The sequence below is a fragment of the Amyelois transitella genome, chromosome 7, assembly GCF_032362555.1.
Source record: "Amyelois transitella isolate CPQ chromosome 7, ilAmyTran1.1, whole genome shotgun sequence".
NCBI lineage: Eukaryota > Metazoa > Arthropoda > Insecta > Lepidoptera > Pyralidae > Amyelois > Amyelois transitella.
This window is the reverse complement of record NC_083510.1, coordinates 6026035-6046404: the sequence shown is the minus strand read 5'-3', so window position 1 is coordinate 6046404 and position 20370 is coordinate 6026035. Positions and strand designations below refer to the sequence as shown.

The 20370-nt window shown below is 33.9% G+C and overlaps 1 protein-coding gene across 1 annotated transcript in view; it reads left to right on the top strand.

Moving 5' to 3' along the window:
* The window catches only part of LOC106131694 (protein still life, isoform SIF type 1), a 94029-nt gene that overhangs the window by 35226 nt on the left and 38433 nt on the right, over positions 1-20370 (top strand). Inside the window, exon 22 of the mRNA XM_060945207.1 lies at positions 20115-20263. Within this exon, the coding sequence (XP_060801190.1) occupies positions 20115-20263 (149 nt within the window). The remainder of the gene's footprint in view (positions 1-20114; positions 20264-20370) is intronic.

Here is a 20370-nt window from a genome sequence, read left to right as displayed (position 1 = left end):
TTAATAAACATGCGACTTTATAGTATGACTTTCCATCCCAAATCATAAGAAAGGCGCTCTCCAACTAAAATTTTTTTCTGACTTGATATTCATATGGGGTGAAGACCTTTAGTTGTGCTAGACTTGGTGGTAAGATGTTTATTTCCATTTTGTGGGAGAAATATACGAATTTTATTTTATTATTAATATCGTAGTGCACAAAAAATATTTCCTGAACTAGGGTGAAAAACAGTCTGTGTTTAGGTGCTTAAAAGATCTGGTCTAGATTAAAGATCTCAACCATATTTAATAAAGAAGCCGTTAATGCTCATATTCGTAAGAATTCGTTCATGTTAGTATGAATGAAATGTGCAATAATTATGAAAACATATTTATTAAAAATAAAAATATAAAAGCATATTCACATTCACTTAAAAATTGTATAACTTGACCTAGTATTTAAATGTAGAAATCTTTTAAAAAGCATTATTTTAGTTAAAACTTACTAGCTTTTAGAAGTAAAATCAAGTCTAAAGCATTCCCTGTATCTCATACTTTATTTATTTATTTAACTTTATTAGGGAAACAAACAGTAACATGGTTGCCTATTAATATTATCTTATACTATGATGCATAAACCAATAGTTTCCTCTGTTTACTAATACATAGTATCGAAAAGACAAGGAAATTATTATATAAATGTAAGTGTGTTACACATAATCATATTTATTATTAATTTCGTGAAAATTTAACCAAAAAGCCATTGATTGATTAATCTGAACTATTTTGTGTCTTTAAACTTTTTTATATGACATTATAGATGAGTTGAACAAATCAAGGTCATTGTAAATGTTATTGTAACTATGACAAGCGCGGTACAAGAATGTATTCCGAATGTAATTCGTTTTAGCATATGGGACATCGAAAAATAATTTAATTCTAGAATTTATTAGACGGCATTTGAAATAAATATTGCTTACCAAATGTAGAGAGTCAATGTAGGTAATTCCGTAAAATTTTAAAAATAAAAATTTGATCTCTATTCATTCGGCGACTAGTCAGCGACGGCAAGTTTTCTGTAATTTTATCATGAGAGCGGTTTTCAAAAAATTTTAATGTTTCACAAATTTCTCTTGAATTTTTTCTATTGATTCAATGTATATGTTATACTGTGGGTTCCAAACGATAGACGCATACTCCAATATAGGTCGTACAAAGGCATTATATAAAAGTAATCTCGTTGAACTATAATTAAATTCCCTACTAATACGCAAAACAAAACCCAACATTTTGTAAGCTTTTGTTGTAATTACATTGATATGAGAATTAAAAGACAAATCACTGTCAATCAGCACACCCTGATCTTTAACAATACTACATACATACTTTACGAAGTTCTGCCTATATGTATCGTATTAGGTACAAATGCTACCAAATGGAGCCGTAGTAGGTAGACTTTATATCCTCTTATCTTCAAAATCATTTCAACAGAACGAAGATCCTCAGGCATTGTGTCTGAAATATCATTTTTATCCGAGCTACGTGCTCAACTATCCATCATGTTTTATTTCCCACAGTAAACTTGTCATACATACTTGTTGTATATAGGCAACTTAATCGCTCTTTGGAAATCCTCTTCACCAAGGTCTGCCTTGCGCATTACTTCAAGGACATGTCCACGAGTGTATTTACGAGTATTTTATCTATGTTCAAGGATGACAGCGCAAACATACAAGGTTATTTTTAGAAGAAGATAAATAGTGTGTTTTCTTAACAATTTTAACGCGCGGGTCATGCTCCTGAAAGGATCGGAAAAATGTTATATCAACAAAAATGTAGTACAGTAGCACGTATTAATACTTGACTAGCTATTGCTAAGGGGTAAAACTCAATTTTATATCAGTTTTTCCGCTTCACCATATTTTGAAGCAAAATTTAATTTGCTTTTTTATATTATCTATCCCACGATACTCAATTGTGTTAAATATGTTCTCTGTAATAAATTGTCACATTTTCATTCCCGTGAGGGAATAAAAGTCTCAAGCTCCAAACAGAACTAGTTTAAAGAAACAGTTTATAGTTTATGCGCCCTCTATTTAAAAAAACAGTATAATCTAGCCTGTGATATCTGAAGGCAGCAGCATCTAAGTAAGTTTATACCGTTTCGTAATTTACCACCCTCCCATTAACCCACCTTAGAAACGTGGAAAAGATGGCCACCGATAGAATACTAATAAGAGTGTGATTGTGATCATTTCTAATATACAGTAAACCTACCAAAAATGTTATTTATTGCTGTGCGTGTCTTTTTATATGCCGCGTTTAATCATCATCCTCTTCCGAGCGTTTCCCTAGGTGAGTCAAAATCCGCTTTTGACCATGATCTATGAGTCAGGAATGGAACATCATTAACATGCCGCTGTGATTATATTTCAACATTGATTATACTTCTCACAATAATTTTGACTTTTGTGGCCCATCATGGTAAAGCATTTGCTTATAAAATATATGCAAGCGTGACATCAGTAATAACAGTCACCCAAAATATCAATTTATTGGTGAACAAGGAAAAGTAGGAAATTACTTCAGCAACCGAATCTCAACCCCTATGAATGTTACACACCATTGCCTATAAAGTTAATGCTGTCTTCAGTTTGGTCATATGTTCTACTAAAATAATATCACAAAGTTGCAAAAACTTTACCGTTAAAAATAACAATACTGCAATTACTTTTATAATATGAGTACCACTTAAAGCCGGCTATAAAAGGCTAACAAAAGCTCAATGACTTAGTTCAGGAAAAAATTCTACGTTAAGTTATTTATTTAGACGCAATATTATTACTTTTGCAGGATTGCCAAAAAAGCTCTAGTTACTATGTTTTTGTGCTCAGTTAGTTTTTCATAAAAAAAGTCAAGTGTAATTCTTATAAAACATACTTTTAAAGATATTTAATTACACAAACAAAATGCAAACGCCTAAAGTGTTATCAATTAATTAGTTCTGGGATGTGTCACGAACTATAAGTAGGTCACTTCGAGCACAAGATTTTGATTAATACAGGATCGATTTTCCCATTATATTCTTAATCGAGTTATCCAAAAGTTAATTGAAGTTAGGAAATTTAGTCGCAGAAAGGAACCACTACTGCACGAATACAATAGCGGTAGTTTTGTTCGGTATAAACTCTTTGCAAAAGGTTTAAAGGATTTTGTTGAACTTTGCCTTTAACTGCACGTCTACCTATATCTGGTATAAACTTTAGCAAATGGTTGTATTGACTTTTTACTTAACCAAATACCGGCTATAAGCAATAATAAATAAAAATTACAAAGTGAGGTAGTAAGTAAGGCATAGAATATCAGTGATAAAATTTATCTATTACAACAGGTAGTCTATTAATGTCCCTTACTAGTTTTATTTTGAGAAGGACTTTTGTTAGTTCAGGTCAAAACTTGCCCTTTCTAATATTTCTACGTCTTATTTTGTTTTCCGACAAATTTGTATTGCAATTTTTCTTCGGGGTATTTTTAGTGCTCTTTTCATAGAAAACGATCTCTTACACTTTAGCTATAAGTTAAGTAAATTATTTTTTATCTATAAATAACGGATGTGATTCGTGGCTCTTTTAATGCTAATATTCAAACTTAGTTGTTTTACTTTTTCTGTTCCATACTTTAATCGTCCTCTTGGTGTTTGTCGCGGTTAATTCCTGCTTGACGCGTAGCATGTAGTTTATTTAGGAATAGTAGAAATAGGTACCGTAATTATATATTTATCCGTTACCCTGCTAACAATGAAACAAGTGAAATCTAGCCCACCTAGTATTTTCATCTGCCTGAAATATACAGGTTTCTTCACTATGTTTCCTCTCCCCGTTTCACCTCCTAAAGACCTTAGTTATTTTTTTTTAAGTGTGGTCGCGAACCTTGAATGTGATAGCAAAACGCGACCACTGCAAATTGTGTCAGGGTCAGCTTTCTATTGATCCCGTTTCTTTCAAAGCGACAGAGCAAAATAATGAGAGATATAAGTAACATTTAATACTATGTCGCAGCAGGGACGTATACTGTACCGTATATTAGTAGTAATTTATTTAAAATATATTTCACTATTTACAGTGCAAAAGGTGGATTTAATGTCATTCATAGACATACCCTATATCAAAAGGTCTGAATAGATATAATAGTGATTGAGTAATTCTGATTGAGCTTTTTTTCTATGAAATACTGCACTTTGCAAAAAAGTAAATAGAAAAAATTCCAACACGATTGGTAGCGCAGGATGGAAACGTCGACTTTTTAAAAAAGGACAACTACATTATGCAATATTTATGATGATAGCGAACCCGTCCCATATGTTTTTCAGCTTAAGGTGGATGCGATGTATAATTAAAACCGACGCGACGGCCCATAATAAATCAAAAACCTTTTGAACGAAATTATGATTGACTACGCGAAAATGAAAAATGAGCGCCGACTCGTATCGTGTAGTAGTATACTTAGATACAATTATTAAAAACTAGTTTATTTTTTACTTCCATATTGAAAATAATTTTGTATCAGATACGTTATGTTAAAAACATTCAGGTGGTATGGGCCATTAATTTCACCTATAACTTTTAGAATTTTATATCCTTTAGAAAGAACAGAGGCTAATTTTTTTAATGTATTGTAGAACTTTTCATATAAAATATACTTGGCAAGAATACCACAACTATACACAAATGGAACACTCATAAAAATGTTTAAAAGGAAAAAAATAACCGCCATTTTTTGTAGATAGCTAAACAAATGGTTGGAAAAATGGCTCAACATGATGTATTTCCGCAGGAAACGTGTTATACGGCGAAGACAGGTTATATATCGTATTTAATATATACGCTATTTGCTTGGGAAGCTTTCGGCAAAAAATAATGGTAGAACACATGAATTACTTCAGTATAATGTTGCTTTTGATCTTTCTATTACCCTGAAGATATGAATATCATCGAACCTTCTATCTTTTGGTTTCACAACATTGGTTGACGTCAAATAAAATACTCAAAACTGCACAAGAAGCGGAATAAAACGCACTGTAGCATTTACTTTAATAACGTTAACTTCACAATTATCCAAACTTAGAATTAGATTAGAAATATGGACGAGACAAAGAAAATTAATGTCCTTACACATGCATATGTGTAAGGACATTAATCATACTTTTATGCTTTTTTTATTCTCAACCGTTGGAGAGCTTTGTTATGATATGTAATTATAAACATTATTTTATGTAGACCTTTATTGCAAGACACTATGCGAACATACGTATAGTAGTATGTAGAGCAGCACTCTCTATCAAATGATAAATCAAAATTGATTTCAGTTAAACAAAAATTGCATAATTTAATATTAACACAGATGTTAATCCGCTGTTTATTTAGGAAAAAAATTATCTTTACATCTGGCCCCAGACCAAGCATCCATACTCTTTAAGTCGTTAATAACTAAATGCTTAACAAATTAAGGTACATGAATATGCTCGAAGTAACCTTGATATTGTTCTCAAAGCCTGCCGTCTGCCTCGTTAAAGATGTTCGTCGGTGCATTAATGTGAACCTGCGAGGCGCAATGCGGAGAACCGTCCTGTGTTATATTGCTCGTACGTGTAACACCACCCATCCGCAATTAATGTACTTAAGCTGCCTTTTACCTAACTTTATACCTATTCCTGTTAATTCAGGCACTTTGATTTAGTGTCTATACATATAAGTGCAAAGGTGACTGACTTATTTATCAAAAACGCGAACGCTCAGCTTAAGGTTATGGACCCGTCGGGCTTAAATTTGGCGTGTAGATATTTATTTAGTATGATGTAGGTATCTCCTAAACAAAAATCTCCCGAAATTCCCGCAGGATTGGATATAAGCGTGATTATTCGTTTTACGTGGGCTATTCATTAGTCAAAGAAAAAATCGAGATAAGGTTAATAATTTTTAATAATGACTATTTGTCCGTAAACATAAATAACCATATTCCGCTATTTTAAAATCTTCCTTCCAGAAAATTAAACTTCTAAGTGAAATTAAAACGCCAATTAGGTTTTTAGCATAAGATATGAATGTAAAAAATTGTGGTCCTTAAATCTTTCCGGATTACGGGGTGAAAATATGGCGTGAAAATAACAAATTTTTAATTATTCATTATTTTTGTTACAGGTAAGTAAAAACAATACTCCATACAGCTCACCATGGAATGCAGGTAGGTGACATCTGACTTGTGTTCAATGTGTTTCCTACTAACAAGAGGCAGACAATAACTCCCTGATTGTTTCACATTTTCTCAAAGAAAATCTTTTATGAAACGAATGGCTACGATATAGATATATGTATGTACAATTGGTTTCACTTGACACAACAATTGTTTCATACCAGATGTACGTACATACACACATATAATCACGTATCCCTTCCATTTTATATTCCTTTGCTGGGTAAACAGAGCCAACAGCCTGATAGGCCACGTTCAACTGAATGATAGAAATAATTACTAAAAAAAGGCATTACTAGCCCATCGCCTAAAAGAATAACCCAAAGTTTAGAAGCCTGTCCCTTAATCGTTAAAGTGATGGCGTGGTCCTATTCTTTTTTCCCGTTGTACGTAGTTACTCAACAAAAAATATTTTCTGCTGAATTTTGATTATTTTATGTCTAGGTGGTTGCCTGTTCTGTGTAAAACGAAACTGATTTTTTTCTACACTAGATATTGGTCTCATTAGTCGCAGCTCTACGCGTGTTTAAACAAAAAAATTCAGTAAATACTTGTAAGAATCTTGGAAAATAATGTTTTAAACCTCCGCACTTCCCAATAAACAGACATGCAGAATTTCAATTTCCTACACCCAGAAGTTTCAGCCGTACAGTGTCAGTCAGTTAAACGCAAACTATTATTACCGTGATAGCTTACATTTTAAAATTAAATATATTATATGCCTTATTTACTATAATTTGTTTGTATACGAATAATACGAACGAATAAATAAACAGTAAAAAGCGAAATATTTTTCATTTGGTGATTCATGCGTGAACAAGCATATGACCAACTTGATGGGGAGCGAACAACATTGATTATATACGTCTGTTGCCCCAGGCACATTGCAAGCGTTCTTGCAAATATGTAGTTATATTGCATAGCAACTTCGGCATTTTTGATGCAGTAATAAAGGAAAATTCGGAAAAAAATTGTGCTTTGTATATATTAAGTGTTTGTTTTTGTATTTGCTGTTAGCAGTAAAGTTTAATTAAGTATTAAATAATTGTATACAGGACTTTAACACAAAAGAATTTTAATAATATACAAGAATATACCATTATTCAATCACATTGAGGTAAACCTTACTCTGCGAGATCCATTAACGCGGTTAAAGAAATAACAAAACATTTTATTTTAATTCCCGTTCCAGACAAAAACACGCGTACGCCAAGAATTCACTCTGAATTTCCAACAAAACATGTTTAGTTGAAATTTGTTTGGAACGTTAAGTATACTTAAATAATTTAAGCCTTAAAACATAACAAGGAGATTTCGTTCTTTTTTCCATAATACAAGCAATATTTTATATATTTAGTATTCCGTCAAAGTCCCTTTGTCATCTTTTATCAAATTATTCAATTTCCTATAAAAAAACAAAGGCTTTAACGAAGTACGACGCTGAAAACAATAAAAAAGTAAATTGAAATTTGTTTTCATATTTTAGTAACTGTAATCAATGCGCTTGACAACTAAACAATGTTTTGATAGCTTTTAAAGACATGTAATTATTTAATCTTTTGGTTGAATTGTTCTTTATTAATTTTGTGATCTCTCTCTCTCTCTCTCTCTCTTATCTCTCTCTCTAATATTGCATAACTACGTAGAATTGATTTTTGTGACAGAAAGCATGTAAGTAATAATTGCAAGAGGTCAACAAACACTGAATTTTTTTTTGGGAATTATTGATGCGTTGGTTGAAAGAATATACATATTTGTAGTATCAAATAACTAACAAAAAAAGCCTTATAATAACTTTATGTTTATCCATTCAATCAATGATTATAGTGACTTTCAACATATTTCACGTTAACAACTTTTGTAGGTATTCCTTATTCATGACTGACGGAAATTACAGGCGTTTGTAGGTTTAAGCATAATGTAATGGACGCCTCACTCAACTCGATCCTGCGCTCGACGACAGAACGGTACACTGCTTGCTACGTAAATGCAATGAAGCTGTCCCAGCGACGAAACAGTAATGGATTTCGATGCTTATGGTAAAGCCACACAGGCCACTCTACTTTGTCCATGCAATACATTGGAGAGGGTGAGGCGTGCGGGGAATCCGTCGAAGCCTCACGCCTGCGCTTCTGTGCCAGCGCCATATTATTTTCTTATAACGTATTCTCGGTTCGTTTGCTACGTCAATTAGTCCCAACATATCGGAGATACGGTGTAACACGATAAACTGGCAATCACACACACAATTTCATGTTTCATCTAATATTCCTGTAGTTTGCCTTATGTTCTATTAACAATGTTTTACAGAGGTACATACAGAGAATAACAAGAGATGAGGAGTATCAGAGTTTTCAATTTTGATTTTTTCGTTATAAATAACATCTCATAACTATAAGCCACGTTTTAAAAAGAATTTTATTTCGTAATCCCTCACTACCATATGCAAAATACGCAAAAAGCTCCGTTCTCAAAAGGTAAACTAGTATTAACATCAATTATAAAGATTTCTAAAAATCAAGTAGTTTCGTTAGGTAAAATTGAAATCACTTTTGCTGAAATAAGCATAGTCGCTACCTTTGATCAGAATCTCATATGAAATGTAAGTCAGAAGCGTAATTAAATTGATGACGATGCTCAGCCAACGAGCGATCATAATTTATGATTCATTAACTTTGCCTTTTAGCGACATTGAAAACACCTACGCTTAGTCGTTATGAGAATATGTAATTAATTGTATTAACCGGAAAGTAAGATTGAAACGAATTAATATATACAAATATTTTTTACAGTTACATATATTTTGTTTTTTTAATTTGGGAACCTAAATTCGGAACGCTAAAAGAGAATTGGTCGAAATTCTAGTTAGGTATTAAACTAATAAAGGTTTCAAAAAATTACACGGAATTGTTTTTTACATTTTGAGAGAAACATTCGTAACTAGATTTTCATTCAATTGAAAATATACTCTGTATTTATGGAATACTTTATTAATTCCCAGTTTTTATTTATTAAATCTGTGAACGGCAGCATTCCTGCCTTAAATCTCGGCTTTTATATTCGTCCGCTGTAAATATTTCATCCACTTACCCACAGAACGTGTAAGTAGCGACCCTTGGCATATTATTCCGGATTAAATTGGGTACTTACAATGTTCTTTAAGAATTTCATATGATTTTGTTAATATAAATTAATAAACCATAAAATTTTATCGTTAGGTATATTGTGCAATTTATCGTTTAAATTAAAAAAAAGTAAATTGGAAAAAAGCAAGTTTAATTAAAGTCGAAATAAAAAATACTATTTGATGCATCAAATATAGGTATACTTTTGGCTACTCAACTCTGTCTTCTTAAAGCTGCAATCAGCTTTTTGATTATTGAAAAAGCAACTGAAAATTCATCATTTACCGAAACGTTTAATTATACGACTTTGGCTCATACTTATGTTTGAGGAAAAAAACTGAAAATTTCAACGGGAGCTTTCAAGCATATTTCGAATAAAGTGGCGCAATCAGCATAGCACTAAAGACCGGATTCGAGTCTAATGAAAATAGGTTAGAAGGTTACGCCACGGAGTAACAAACCATAAAATAAAGAAGAGCAGATCTGGTAATTCGTAAGAAATAAAACGAACGATGTTTTATTATCAAATATTTATTTGAATTTCTACTTTATTAACATACTCGGAAACACTTCGACTAATGTTTGAAGTTATGAATTAAGGGACTAAAATACCTTCACATGATTTACGGTATCCCAAAGGAAACAAGTAATTTTAGTGGTCTCTGTGTTCATGTATTAAAAAAATTATTTCGCTACATATTTTACAAATTCATAAAAAAATATTTTGTTTATATTTAAAAATTGTGTTTCAGATGAAGTCTTTAATACAAAAATTGACATAATTAAATATAACTTCAGTTTGGTAAAAAAACAAAAATGTACAAATAAGATTTTTTTTCTGCACACAATCTATTTTATAAAACAGTCTGCTTGCCTGCTTCCGCTAAGATTGTGGTAAATATTTTACAAAACGGAAGCTCTGTCAAAGTGTTTTCAACTCTATTAAGGCACGGCTCACCTTGCTGGATATCAAAATACAAGTAAACACGAGTTACCAATTAGAGGATCTTGGCAGAGGCCCGTCACACAAAACATACAAAAGTGCTTTTTGTACTTTTACACGTGAAGAAATATATTATGCACATGAAATTATATGAAATACCTCTACTTTCGTAGTTGGAGATTTTGACCCATGTTGTACGCCATCAAATTATTCACATAATTTCAAGGAAATATATTACAATACACGTACAATCGAATACAAAGCATATTATTATCGACACCATTACAACAAAAATTATTTAACAAAAGAACTTTATTGATTATTTGCTCAAGATAAATCCTAAGATGTTTTAGAAATAGTAGGCAGTAGGTAAAAAGTCCAAAAGAATTGATTATCACAGAAATATTAAAGTCACAACTAAAAAGAAAATATAATCCATGATTTAGATATGTGATTGTACTGAAAGTTTTTTATGGAAACATGAATAAATACTTAAAGTTGTGAATTAGGAAGGAGATGCCAAGCTCTCACATAGTAACTACATCTCGACTTGTGACTCCCTTTAGACACATTATTCGTTTCAACGGAATTCTCTAACATAGTTACAGCAACACATAAAAGTTTGTGTTTCCTCCTAACTTTAACACATTTCTTCATTTTCCTAACTAACGATGATTAAAAATGACAGATATTGGTACTGGCTATATAAATCAGAGGAGTGATATCAATCAATTTATTCATGGCAGCCCTGATTTAATCCAACATGGATAGTAAATAAGCGCAGTAGAGCAATGACCCCGACTGGAATTATAAACGTGTAAAGTCGTATGTTTTATGGCGTTTTGCTCGTACTTCTCGTCTCGGAAACACGAAGACGGCAAGAATATTTTCCGCGTGGGAAAACGCGGCAGCAAAGCGTGACAGTCGCGCGATAACGTTATGCCATGTTGTACTCTAATTAGATTAAGCTGGTTCTGTATAAAACTGCGACCTTTCTCTGCCACTCTGAGTCACCATTTTCTAAATTACAAACATTGATGACAATGCCCAAAAACTTTGCGTTGCCTCTGTCAGAACTTATGACGATAATTTGATTTACTTCGATTATGTATATATTATGAACTCGCTTTGACTCCTTTTATTTTAGTGAGATTTGACTTTTAAAAAAGGTACTCTTATTTTATTAAAGTAGATCAAACTCAACATATCTTACTTGTATAGTGTGTATATGAACATTATTTTTGTTTTCACAATAAGAATACAAAAATAATGAAAATTTTCAACTGTAATGTAATTAAATTTACCTGAAATTGTTTTTATCAGTTCTTTCGTTAATTTTGTAGCAATAAATTAAAAGCCCGTTTGATATAGTAGTAGGCGGGTGGAGCGGACGTAGGGGCGCCGCCCGCCCGCAGGCGCGCGTGCTCCGAAAGCGCCCGAGGAGTTACGATCGTTTCAGTCCGAATCGTAACGAAGTTCGACGATCACAACCACCCTCCGTCGACGCGTGCCGGATCCAGTCGCAGCGAGGCCGCCAGGGCGTTGGAGCGGTTCAGTGTGTGCCTAGTGCTTGGTTATGTAACTCAAAAAAACTTATTTATTTATTCACTGAAACAAATCGACACGCTCCTCTGCATATTTCAAATGGAGTTGTACATAGCAGAAATAAATTAAATCAATGCTGTTTGTATTATGTGTAGAAGTGATGTGTACGCCTTTCCTCGCGGCGATTGTACGTCAGAACAGGTTTAGCGTTACGTTTAAAAAAACTCAATCGGAATACTTTGTAATATCTTCTATCAAAACTCGATTTGTAGTTTATCAGTTTATTGTTATGTTGTGTTATCAAGGCGACATTATTAAGTTTTTAACAATATTGTTGTAATACGATGAGAATTTAAGTCACATAGACGGTGTAACTTGTAACAATAATGGTTACAAGTTGTAAACGACGGAGCAGGTTCAGCGTTGTTGTTCCAATTAAAAGAACAAATAGAATGAAACAAATGGGATTTTGGCGCAATGCAGGACGCTGGATGAAAACGTCCACGCAGTTGCGGTGACTCATTCCGAATCCATAATTGCTTAGTCGACCCAATATTCGATTCAATTTCAAACGTTGAATTAACTCGTATCTGATCTGTCAACATTGATAATTGGGATAGAAAACATAAAACATACAACAACACTGGGCATTATTTTTTTATATCAATATAATTTTTACTGGATATGTATAATAACCTATTATTTTTATCAAGGTAATCATAAAACATACGAAAGAGTAAAAGTAATTTCGTGTATTTCTATTCTTATTTCTCGGCGCATCCAAGTGCATTGAAAATACTTTCAAATATAGACGTTCTCTTTATTCAGTGCATCCACATAGAATTGAATATTGAATTTGCTGATTCCAGGAATTAACTCCAAACGCAGTGTACTTTATTCATGTGTACAATTTCAACAAATTGATTTAATGGTACTACGTTATGTAAATTACTATCATTATACAAATTGTAAGAACTACAATTTGCTTTAATGGGGCTGTTAGTTATGTTTGAATGAAAATTATGTTTTCCATTTATAAACTTAAATTTATACCAAACCGCGAATATTGCTAAGACGTTATTTAGTTATTCTAAAGCAGATTATGGAGAACATCAGAATTTCTTGTCTCCCCTTTAATATTATTTACCAGAAGTTTTATTAACATACTCGTTTTATACATAGAGGTAATCGGTAGTATATATTCTTACTCCATGATAGTTTCTATGTAAATTATAAATATGTATATTCTTGACCCGCCGGCCCAAAAGAATTTTTGATATTCCATTCTGGGAAAGGCAAAATTTCGTACGTACATCAGAATATGTACATAAATTCCAATAGAAAAAGGACCCTTCAAATAACTGAAACGTTAGGAATAAAATTGTTGTAATTTATTGCTTCCATATGATAATTATGCATTATCTCAATTATTTTAATTATGCTTTAAAACAGGCTAGGTTTCGCGCCGAGCTTCGCTCTCGTAGGTATTTCCAGAAAAAGAAGAGTCTATGATACTGTTAATTTGATGAGTTTATTTGTAAGAAACAAAAAAATCTATTTACTATAAAATATTAGTATGGATGGATCATATGGCCTAGTTGTTGCTCGCGACCCGAGGAAGATTCTCGGCCAAGAATCATCAAGGTCAGTTATATACGCGTTGCTGCAACAAAATCCATCCAAAAGTTTGATTAGCTCCATCCTACTCCATTATATTTATATTGTATCGGTTATACCTAGTAACACGAATACAAAATGTATTTATCAAAGTAGGTAAAAAGCTTTAGTGACGTTGATATATTATGTTTGACGTTAAATGTTTGCTTAATTAGTTATTTATCAATTTAACTTCAGTGTAGGGCATTGTCTATTATTATGACTTTTGTGAAAACCACTTGTTTAATGAAATAATTAATATTTTACAATATAAAACCCTAATATCTACAAATAGGGACTTATTCATTTTATCGACATATGTATCATACACGAGTAATTAATACCTCTTTTTTCTTGGTCCAGGTTTTTAGCGGGCATAACATTAGTTATCCTATCCGACTTTTGAATTAACGATACGAAAGGTTGTAAGAATGTGTGTGTTTTTGTTACTCTTTCTCGCAAAAATGGCTTCATGTGTTCATAATAGTGTAATATGGCTTAGATGTTGGAATAACAAAATAAGTTAAAATTTATAGAGATTTTAGGCGGACGAAGTCGCGGGCAGCAGCTAGTATTTATTTTATTTTTGTTAAATTGCTTTGCTTTTACAAATAAACATTTCTCATTAGTAGGTTTCAATAAATATCACTAACTTCTAAAATATGAAACATTAATAGGTTGTGTTTAATATTTATATAATAATGACCGGTGTAATTTGTTTCACTATATCAATATAACTATTGAAATCGTTAAGTTTTATTCTGATCTTATTAAATGAATGCTATATTTTTATACATAAATAGTTAATGTACCCAATAAAGGTTTGCAACATCAAAAAGGAGGTACAATATAAGAATTAATAATATAAGAATTTCAATAAAAGTTTTCAGCAGTTGTTAAGACCAAATGTTCTATAAAACTGGTTCCGAGACATCTTTAATAAAGTGCAGAAGAAATTCTGACAATGACGATGATCCAAATACGATGTCGCTTTGGTGCGGTACTTCACGCCCTACTTCACGTGGAAAAGTTCGCGCCGGCTATTAGCGTAATTAAAACGCGACCAAACTACAAAAAATACGCTACGATCGTGTGTCATACTTCAAATTTGTATGATAATACTCATACAGCAATGCTTCAATTATATAGTTTTTTAAGGACTTGAAAGCCTGTTTCGCAAAGTAACCTTTTAGTCGTTTTCATAGCGATTAAGTTATAAATATCGTTATCTATGCGTTGGCGTTGGTTATGCGTTCAAATCAGTAACGTAAGATAGTAAAACAAAGTCTAAGTCAAAACATCTAACCAGATCAAAGAAAATAATATTGTTTCAAAGGTTATAGACAATTGGAAACGAAAGAATAAATCTGCTTGACAATTATTTTTACTGGCTGACAGCTTGTTAACGTCTCCTCAGGGAACAAGCCACTTCAAACGCAGACCGTTTACATCAGATTCTCAATACAAGTACCTATTGCCATATTTTCCTTCGTTTAAATTTAAGTACACATTATAAATTCAACGTTTTGAGTAATCATGGAAATATCTAGGCAAGTACTTCAATATCTTTGGAGTACGTTTATAATTTTATATGAACATGTTTTAGTTAATGTAACATTTCAAATCTAAATTTATTGAAAATAACAATAGGTAGACTCTGCAAAAATTATTTAAAAATATCGCATTTACTTATGTACTTATATACCTACATATCTATGCATATAGCCTAGGATAACTAAGCATATTAATCAATATTAATTAAGTATGACGTCTTGATAACACAGCTGCAACTCTAACGAGCACTTCAGAGATAATTCATAATTTATACCAAGAAAGACTTTAATCAGAGAGGAAAAAGGACGATGAATATCAAGAAGTTTGCGTAACATTCACTTCAAAGTGTTCAATTTATACACAGTATTTCTTTTTTGCAAGTTGAAGGCTAATTAACAAACATTAACAAACACAGTGTTTTAAAAATGAAATTCAACCGAGGAATATGTATAAAATGATGTTAGTGACACAATAACGGTGCTACAAGGAACGTCAAGGCAGGAGCGGGACTCGAAGTGCAAAGGCGGGCGCGTGATGAGGTGACGCTCGAGCGCCGGCCGCTGACGCCGCTCCTCGCCAATGATGGTGGAGACGCACCGCGCGCCGCCGCCCCGATGTGCGCGCGCGCCCGAGCCTCGCGCCAAGCCTGCCTCCGCCTCCGCGCCTCCCTCGCTCGCCGGCAGCGGCACGGTCATGCACCTGCGACGTCGGCGACACAAGACTGTTCACTTTGGAGAGAATCTTCTGATGCAGGTCTGCGCAGACCGCGCGCACTTGGCGGCTCTAGGAGCTAGAGTCCCCGATGTATCTTTTTGTCACAAAGCTCATACAGGTGTACGAAAAGGAGATGCGCGATTTTGTTGCGTAGCCCACCACTGTTGCCTAGCAGCTGGGGCTCTTGTAGCTTTGACGTCGAATGGACATCCTAAGCCACGTAGAGAAAGAAGTGGTGATTCGCATTCCAGTGGCGGTGAGACCGCAGACAAAGGAGAGGGCGGCGGTGGTTCGATAGTGAAGGAACCTAAACGCAAAGCAAAACATCATCACCACCACCATCATCATCACCACAAAATTCATAGTTGTCCGTACCATGATGTTGCACCGCCTCCGGAAGATGAGCCTGATGAGAAAGCGATTGTCCCCAAAAAAACGGTTTCGCCTTATCTTTACATACCTAGCAAATTAGAACCAAATGTGCAGCAACTGTTTAGTTTTATAGAAAGCGTGCTTAGTGCGTGGGCTGCCGAGGAAGGGCTGACGAGCACGGGGGAGTATTCGGAGCCGGATGAGCGTATAGTTCGCCGGCGCAAGCTTCACAAGTATAAAAAGCGTACAGATGTACTTAATATACGACGAATAGTTTACGAAGTTTCGATGTTGCATGGTACCAAGTTACTTGGCAATGTAAGATATCGTCATTATCATTGGAAAGGAACGGCACAAACCTGTAATGAAGCTTTTCTAAGGAAAGTGAGTATTAAATTAGTTTTATTTGAATATTTTGTAAAAATTGAAATATAAATCCTTATAAGAGTACATACAATCATGTTTATATCCCTTGCGGGGTAGACAAAATAAACTGTCTTGAAAAGACTGAGAGGTTACGTTCACCTGTATGGCGTCATGATGAAAATGGAACTCAAATAGGGATAGATTGCTAGCCCGTCTATTGCCCGTGCAAGAAGAATCTCAAGTTTTTAGCAATTCCCTTAGTCGCCTTTTACGACATCCACGGGAAAGATTTGGAATGGTTCTAGTCGGAAATTTCGGAGCGTAAGAGTTTCAATATAAAAAGAGATAATACACTCTCTGCTATTTTTATTCTTTTCTGTAATCATTAGAAACAGCATTTGGGGTGAAGCGTACTATTAATTCCGTGGCAAGGCTCTGTCTCTATAAATGAACACTTATCTGTTTCTACCTAACATCGTGCCATTAACAATAAACCTCCAGAATAAAGCAACCGCAAGATAAAAAGCCCGCAGTAGATGGCTAACATTTTGACCTTATTTTAGTTTCCTTTTGGAGGAAACTGCAATTTCCTTTTTTGCTAATGAGCGCCTTTATCTACCCTTTCTATTTTGGCGCAATTGGCACACAAATATTTGTTTTTCACTCTTCACACGGCGTACGCTAAGGGTCTGAAATGTTCTACAGAATAACATTAGCTATTTACATGCGAAACAATACAATCGACAACACACCTCATCTAGATTCATGAACTTCGGAATGGTTTTGGCTAAGAGGTTTAAATTTTTGTCGAACTCATATTTTTCGTAAATAACAAAGAGTCTCATGTAAAAAGAAGCTAAAAGAAATAACAAAGCAAATATAAGATTCAAAGTGATAGCTGTAAAAACGAGTTTTGACAAATGAATAACTTCGCCGTATTCGTGTTGAATGTGTTTTGTATCGTAAAGGCTTTTATTAATATTTATAACGTGTCTCTCGTATCAGTTATTTTGGTTTGATAAATTGTTTCAACGCCCAGGTGTTGGTCGGAGTGATGAAGACGAATAAGTGTATTTTTTGATAGAATTTAAACAAGAAAAGTTTAGTTAGAATTAAGATGACTTGCAGAACTGCACAGAACTGAAATCAGTCATGACGAACTGCTTTCTTGTGCCTACAACTATAATATCGGAGGGTAGATACCTATATTAACTCCGCTAGCGTTAAACGATCCCAAAGTAAAAGTTTGTTAGTGAAACTACTACGATTCCCAGTCAACTAAGAGCGGTTGCAATGCTTGAGTGTTAATATCTGTAACCATGTTATGTTGGAGCGAGCTCTGAGGTGCCAAAAGCGATTAATATTAAATGCAATTTAATTTAAAGCAGGATTTAACAACTAACTGCTTTGAAACTTCAGCTACGTGTTACAAATACCTACCGTTGACATGTTCAGTACGAAGTGCTTTTGTGAATATTTTGCTCAGAGTCTGTAAGCTGATATGTTAGTTTTGCCGCTTTGTTTTGATGAATTATTAAAAAAAATATATTAGTTTTTAAAATTATATAAAACGTTCCTCCTCCATACATGTAAATTTAAATATTTAGTTTTATGAAAATTATATGTTATGGTGGTTTCCTTTTTTACTCGTGAAAGGCGGAAGCGAGGGCGCAGCGGCGTCGAGTGCCATCGAGCCGAGAGCGCGCTACCGCCGTCCGCATGCGCCTGCCTCAAAGCAATTCTCTCCTTCTTGCATTGTGTTGTGATCAAAAGCGCAAGAGACACTGTTCTCTATATGGTAATTCAGTGTTGGTATACATGAATTTTCCATTTCAAGTATCTGACATCACATACATACATCTTCTGCCATTATATATAAAAATAAAAGTTGCGGGGCACAGAATTTTTTTTTCTCTACTTTTTGCCAAGGTATAAACATACAAGGACAAATGACACTAATCAAGCCAGATAAAGCTAGGCAAAATTCAATGAAAGTTTGGGTTTCTGCTCGATCTGACAGGAGATTGAAACTGGAAACTCAGGGATAAAAGTATTTCACGAAATAGGTCGAAACGTATGTGATTTAATAACAAAAGATAACGCACCGTTTCACTCTCAGGTTCATTATTATTATATTTCCACCTGTAAAAGTTGAGGTATAAAAATTTCCGAAATACATTTTCATTTCGAAGAAATAAATTTCTGCTAAAGTAATGAAAGTCTCGTTCGCACTCGTCCCACTGCTTTGCGACGGTGTGTAGCTGTGCGCTAGTAGAATATAGCCAGGTAACAATTTTCTGAGGTGCAGGCGGCGGAACTCTAGTGGCGGAAAACTGCGTTACCTGAGATGAAATACATAAATTCGTTGATGTATATAAATTATGTAACTTTAAAATACTATTTAATGCATCTTCTTTTTCATCCTCGTGTTTGTCTTGATTATATTCTCACCTTCTGTCAAGGAGTCCAGGGGTGTGCTTTTTAATGATCTAGAAATGATTTTCTAGTAAAATATAATATTGCAATTTTCTTCAGTCTCATGTGTTCATCCTTCTTTATTAAATCATAAGAGTATTTTACTCCGAAGCCATCTGTCTCACATTTTATTAAATTACATCATTTTTCATACAAACGGTGAACAAAGAAAGTAGAGTCTCGCATCTTACTGTCAATTTGAAATGCTCTTTACACCTACTTATACAGAATATTACGTAGGTATATAATACATTCTCCATCTCCATCACATAGTATTCTAGATAACATTCTTGACTAAGGACTTCAAAGTTCAGGTTACGTTAATGACTTAGAAAGAAAACTTAACAGATTTTAACTATCAGACTTTAATAAAGTAGTAACTAAAGGATGAACTACTTACCATAAAACATTTTTGCCAAAAATTATCTAGCTTTCTATCTTAAACCAAATCACGTTGGAAATAATTGTTACACTAATATAAGTGATTTTGTCTTCACCTATATCATTCACAAGAAAAGTAGTCATTTTTTATTATTCTGTCAGAACTCATGATAAAATTGGTTTTGCTATGTATATATATGAATTCACAGAGTGGGTGCTTAATGTACCTGTCAAACTAGAATGTTGATTGAACTGCAACTTCTGTAACTATACTCAAATTGCCAGCCAAAGTGTAAGCAAAGTAGGGGAGGCATCTCAGACGTGAGATGTTTCATAGAAGTTGAGAGTCGATTATGAAATGTGTGAGTTTCTGCTCTAATTGGTTAAATTTATATATAGAATAGGCAATTAAAGTTAGGCAATAACGCGTCTAATTGTTGTCGCGTCTCCAATTATCTAATTGAAGCTTGAAGATTTAATATGTCAATATTAGAAGCCGACAAAATACATACATATTTAAATGGTACTTTGAAATTTTATAATCAGCTTCCTTTTTTTTAAGTCTGGTATTACCTACCATATTGTATTCACTCAAACAACTATCCGGTTATAAGCCTAATAAATCTTGGTGTGCTGCTCTCGCGTTTGCTTTCCCTAACAGCGCACTCTTTCTTGACCTTCAAATTTTCTTTAGTGCCCTGTATTGACGATCAATCGAAGGTTTACAAGGGCTTGATTACAAATATTACCCACAGATATCGGATGACGACCGCATGTCGTTGACAACAGCTGTCTCCGACGAAGAAGACCCGGGCGAAAGTGCGATGAATTCTCCGTACAAAGGGAAGCAGACCGGCGCCGCGGCGGCCTCCTTCAACTGCACGGGAGCCGTGAGGAAAGCCGGGTGAGTCCATTCGGAAAACTCATTAACTAATTACTTAACTACTTCATTAGTATTATTCACTTGGAGAAGTCGGACAGCGAGGTGCCTCTTGTAATTATATGGATGAG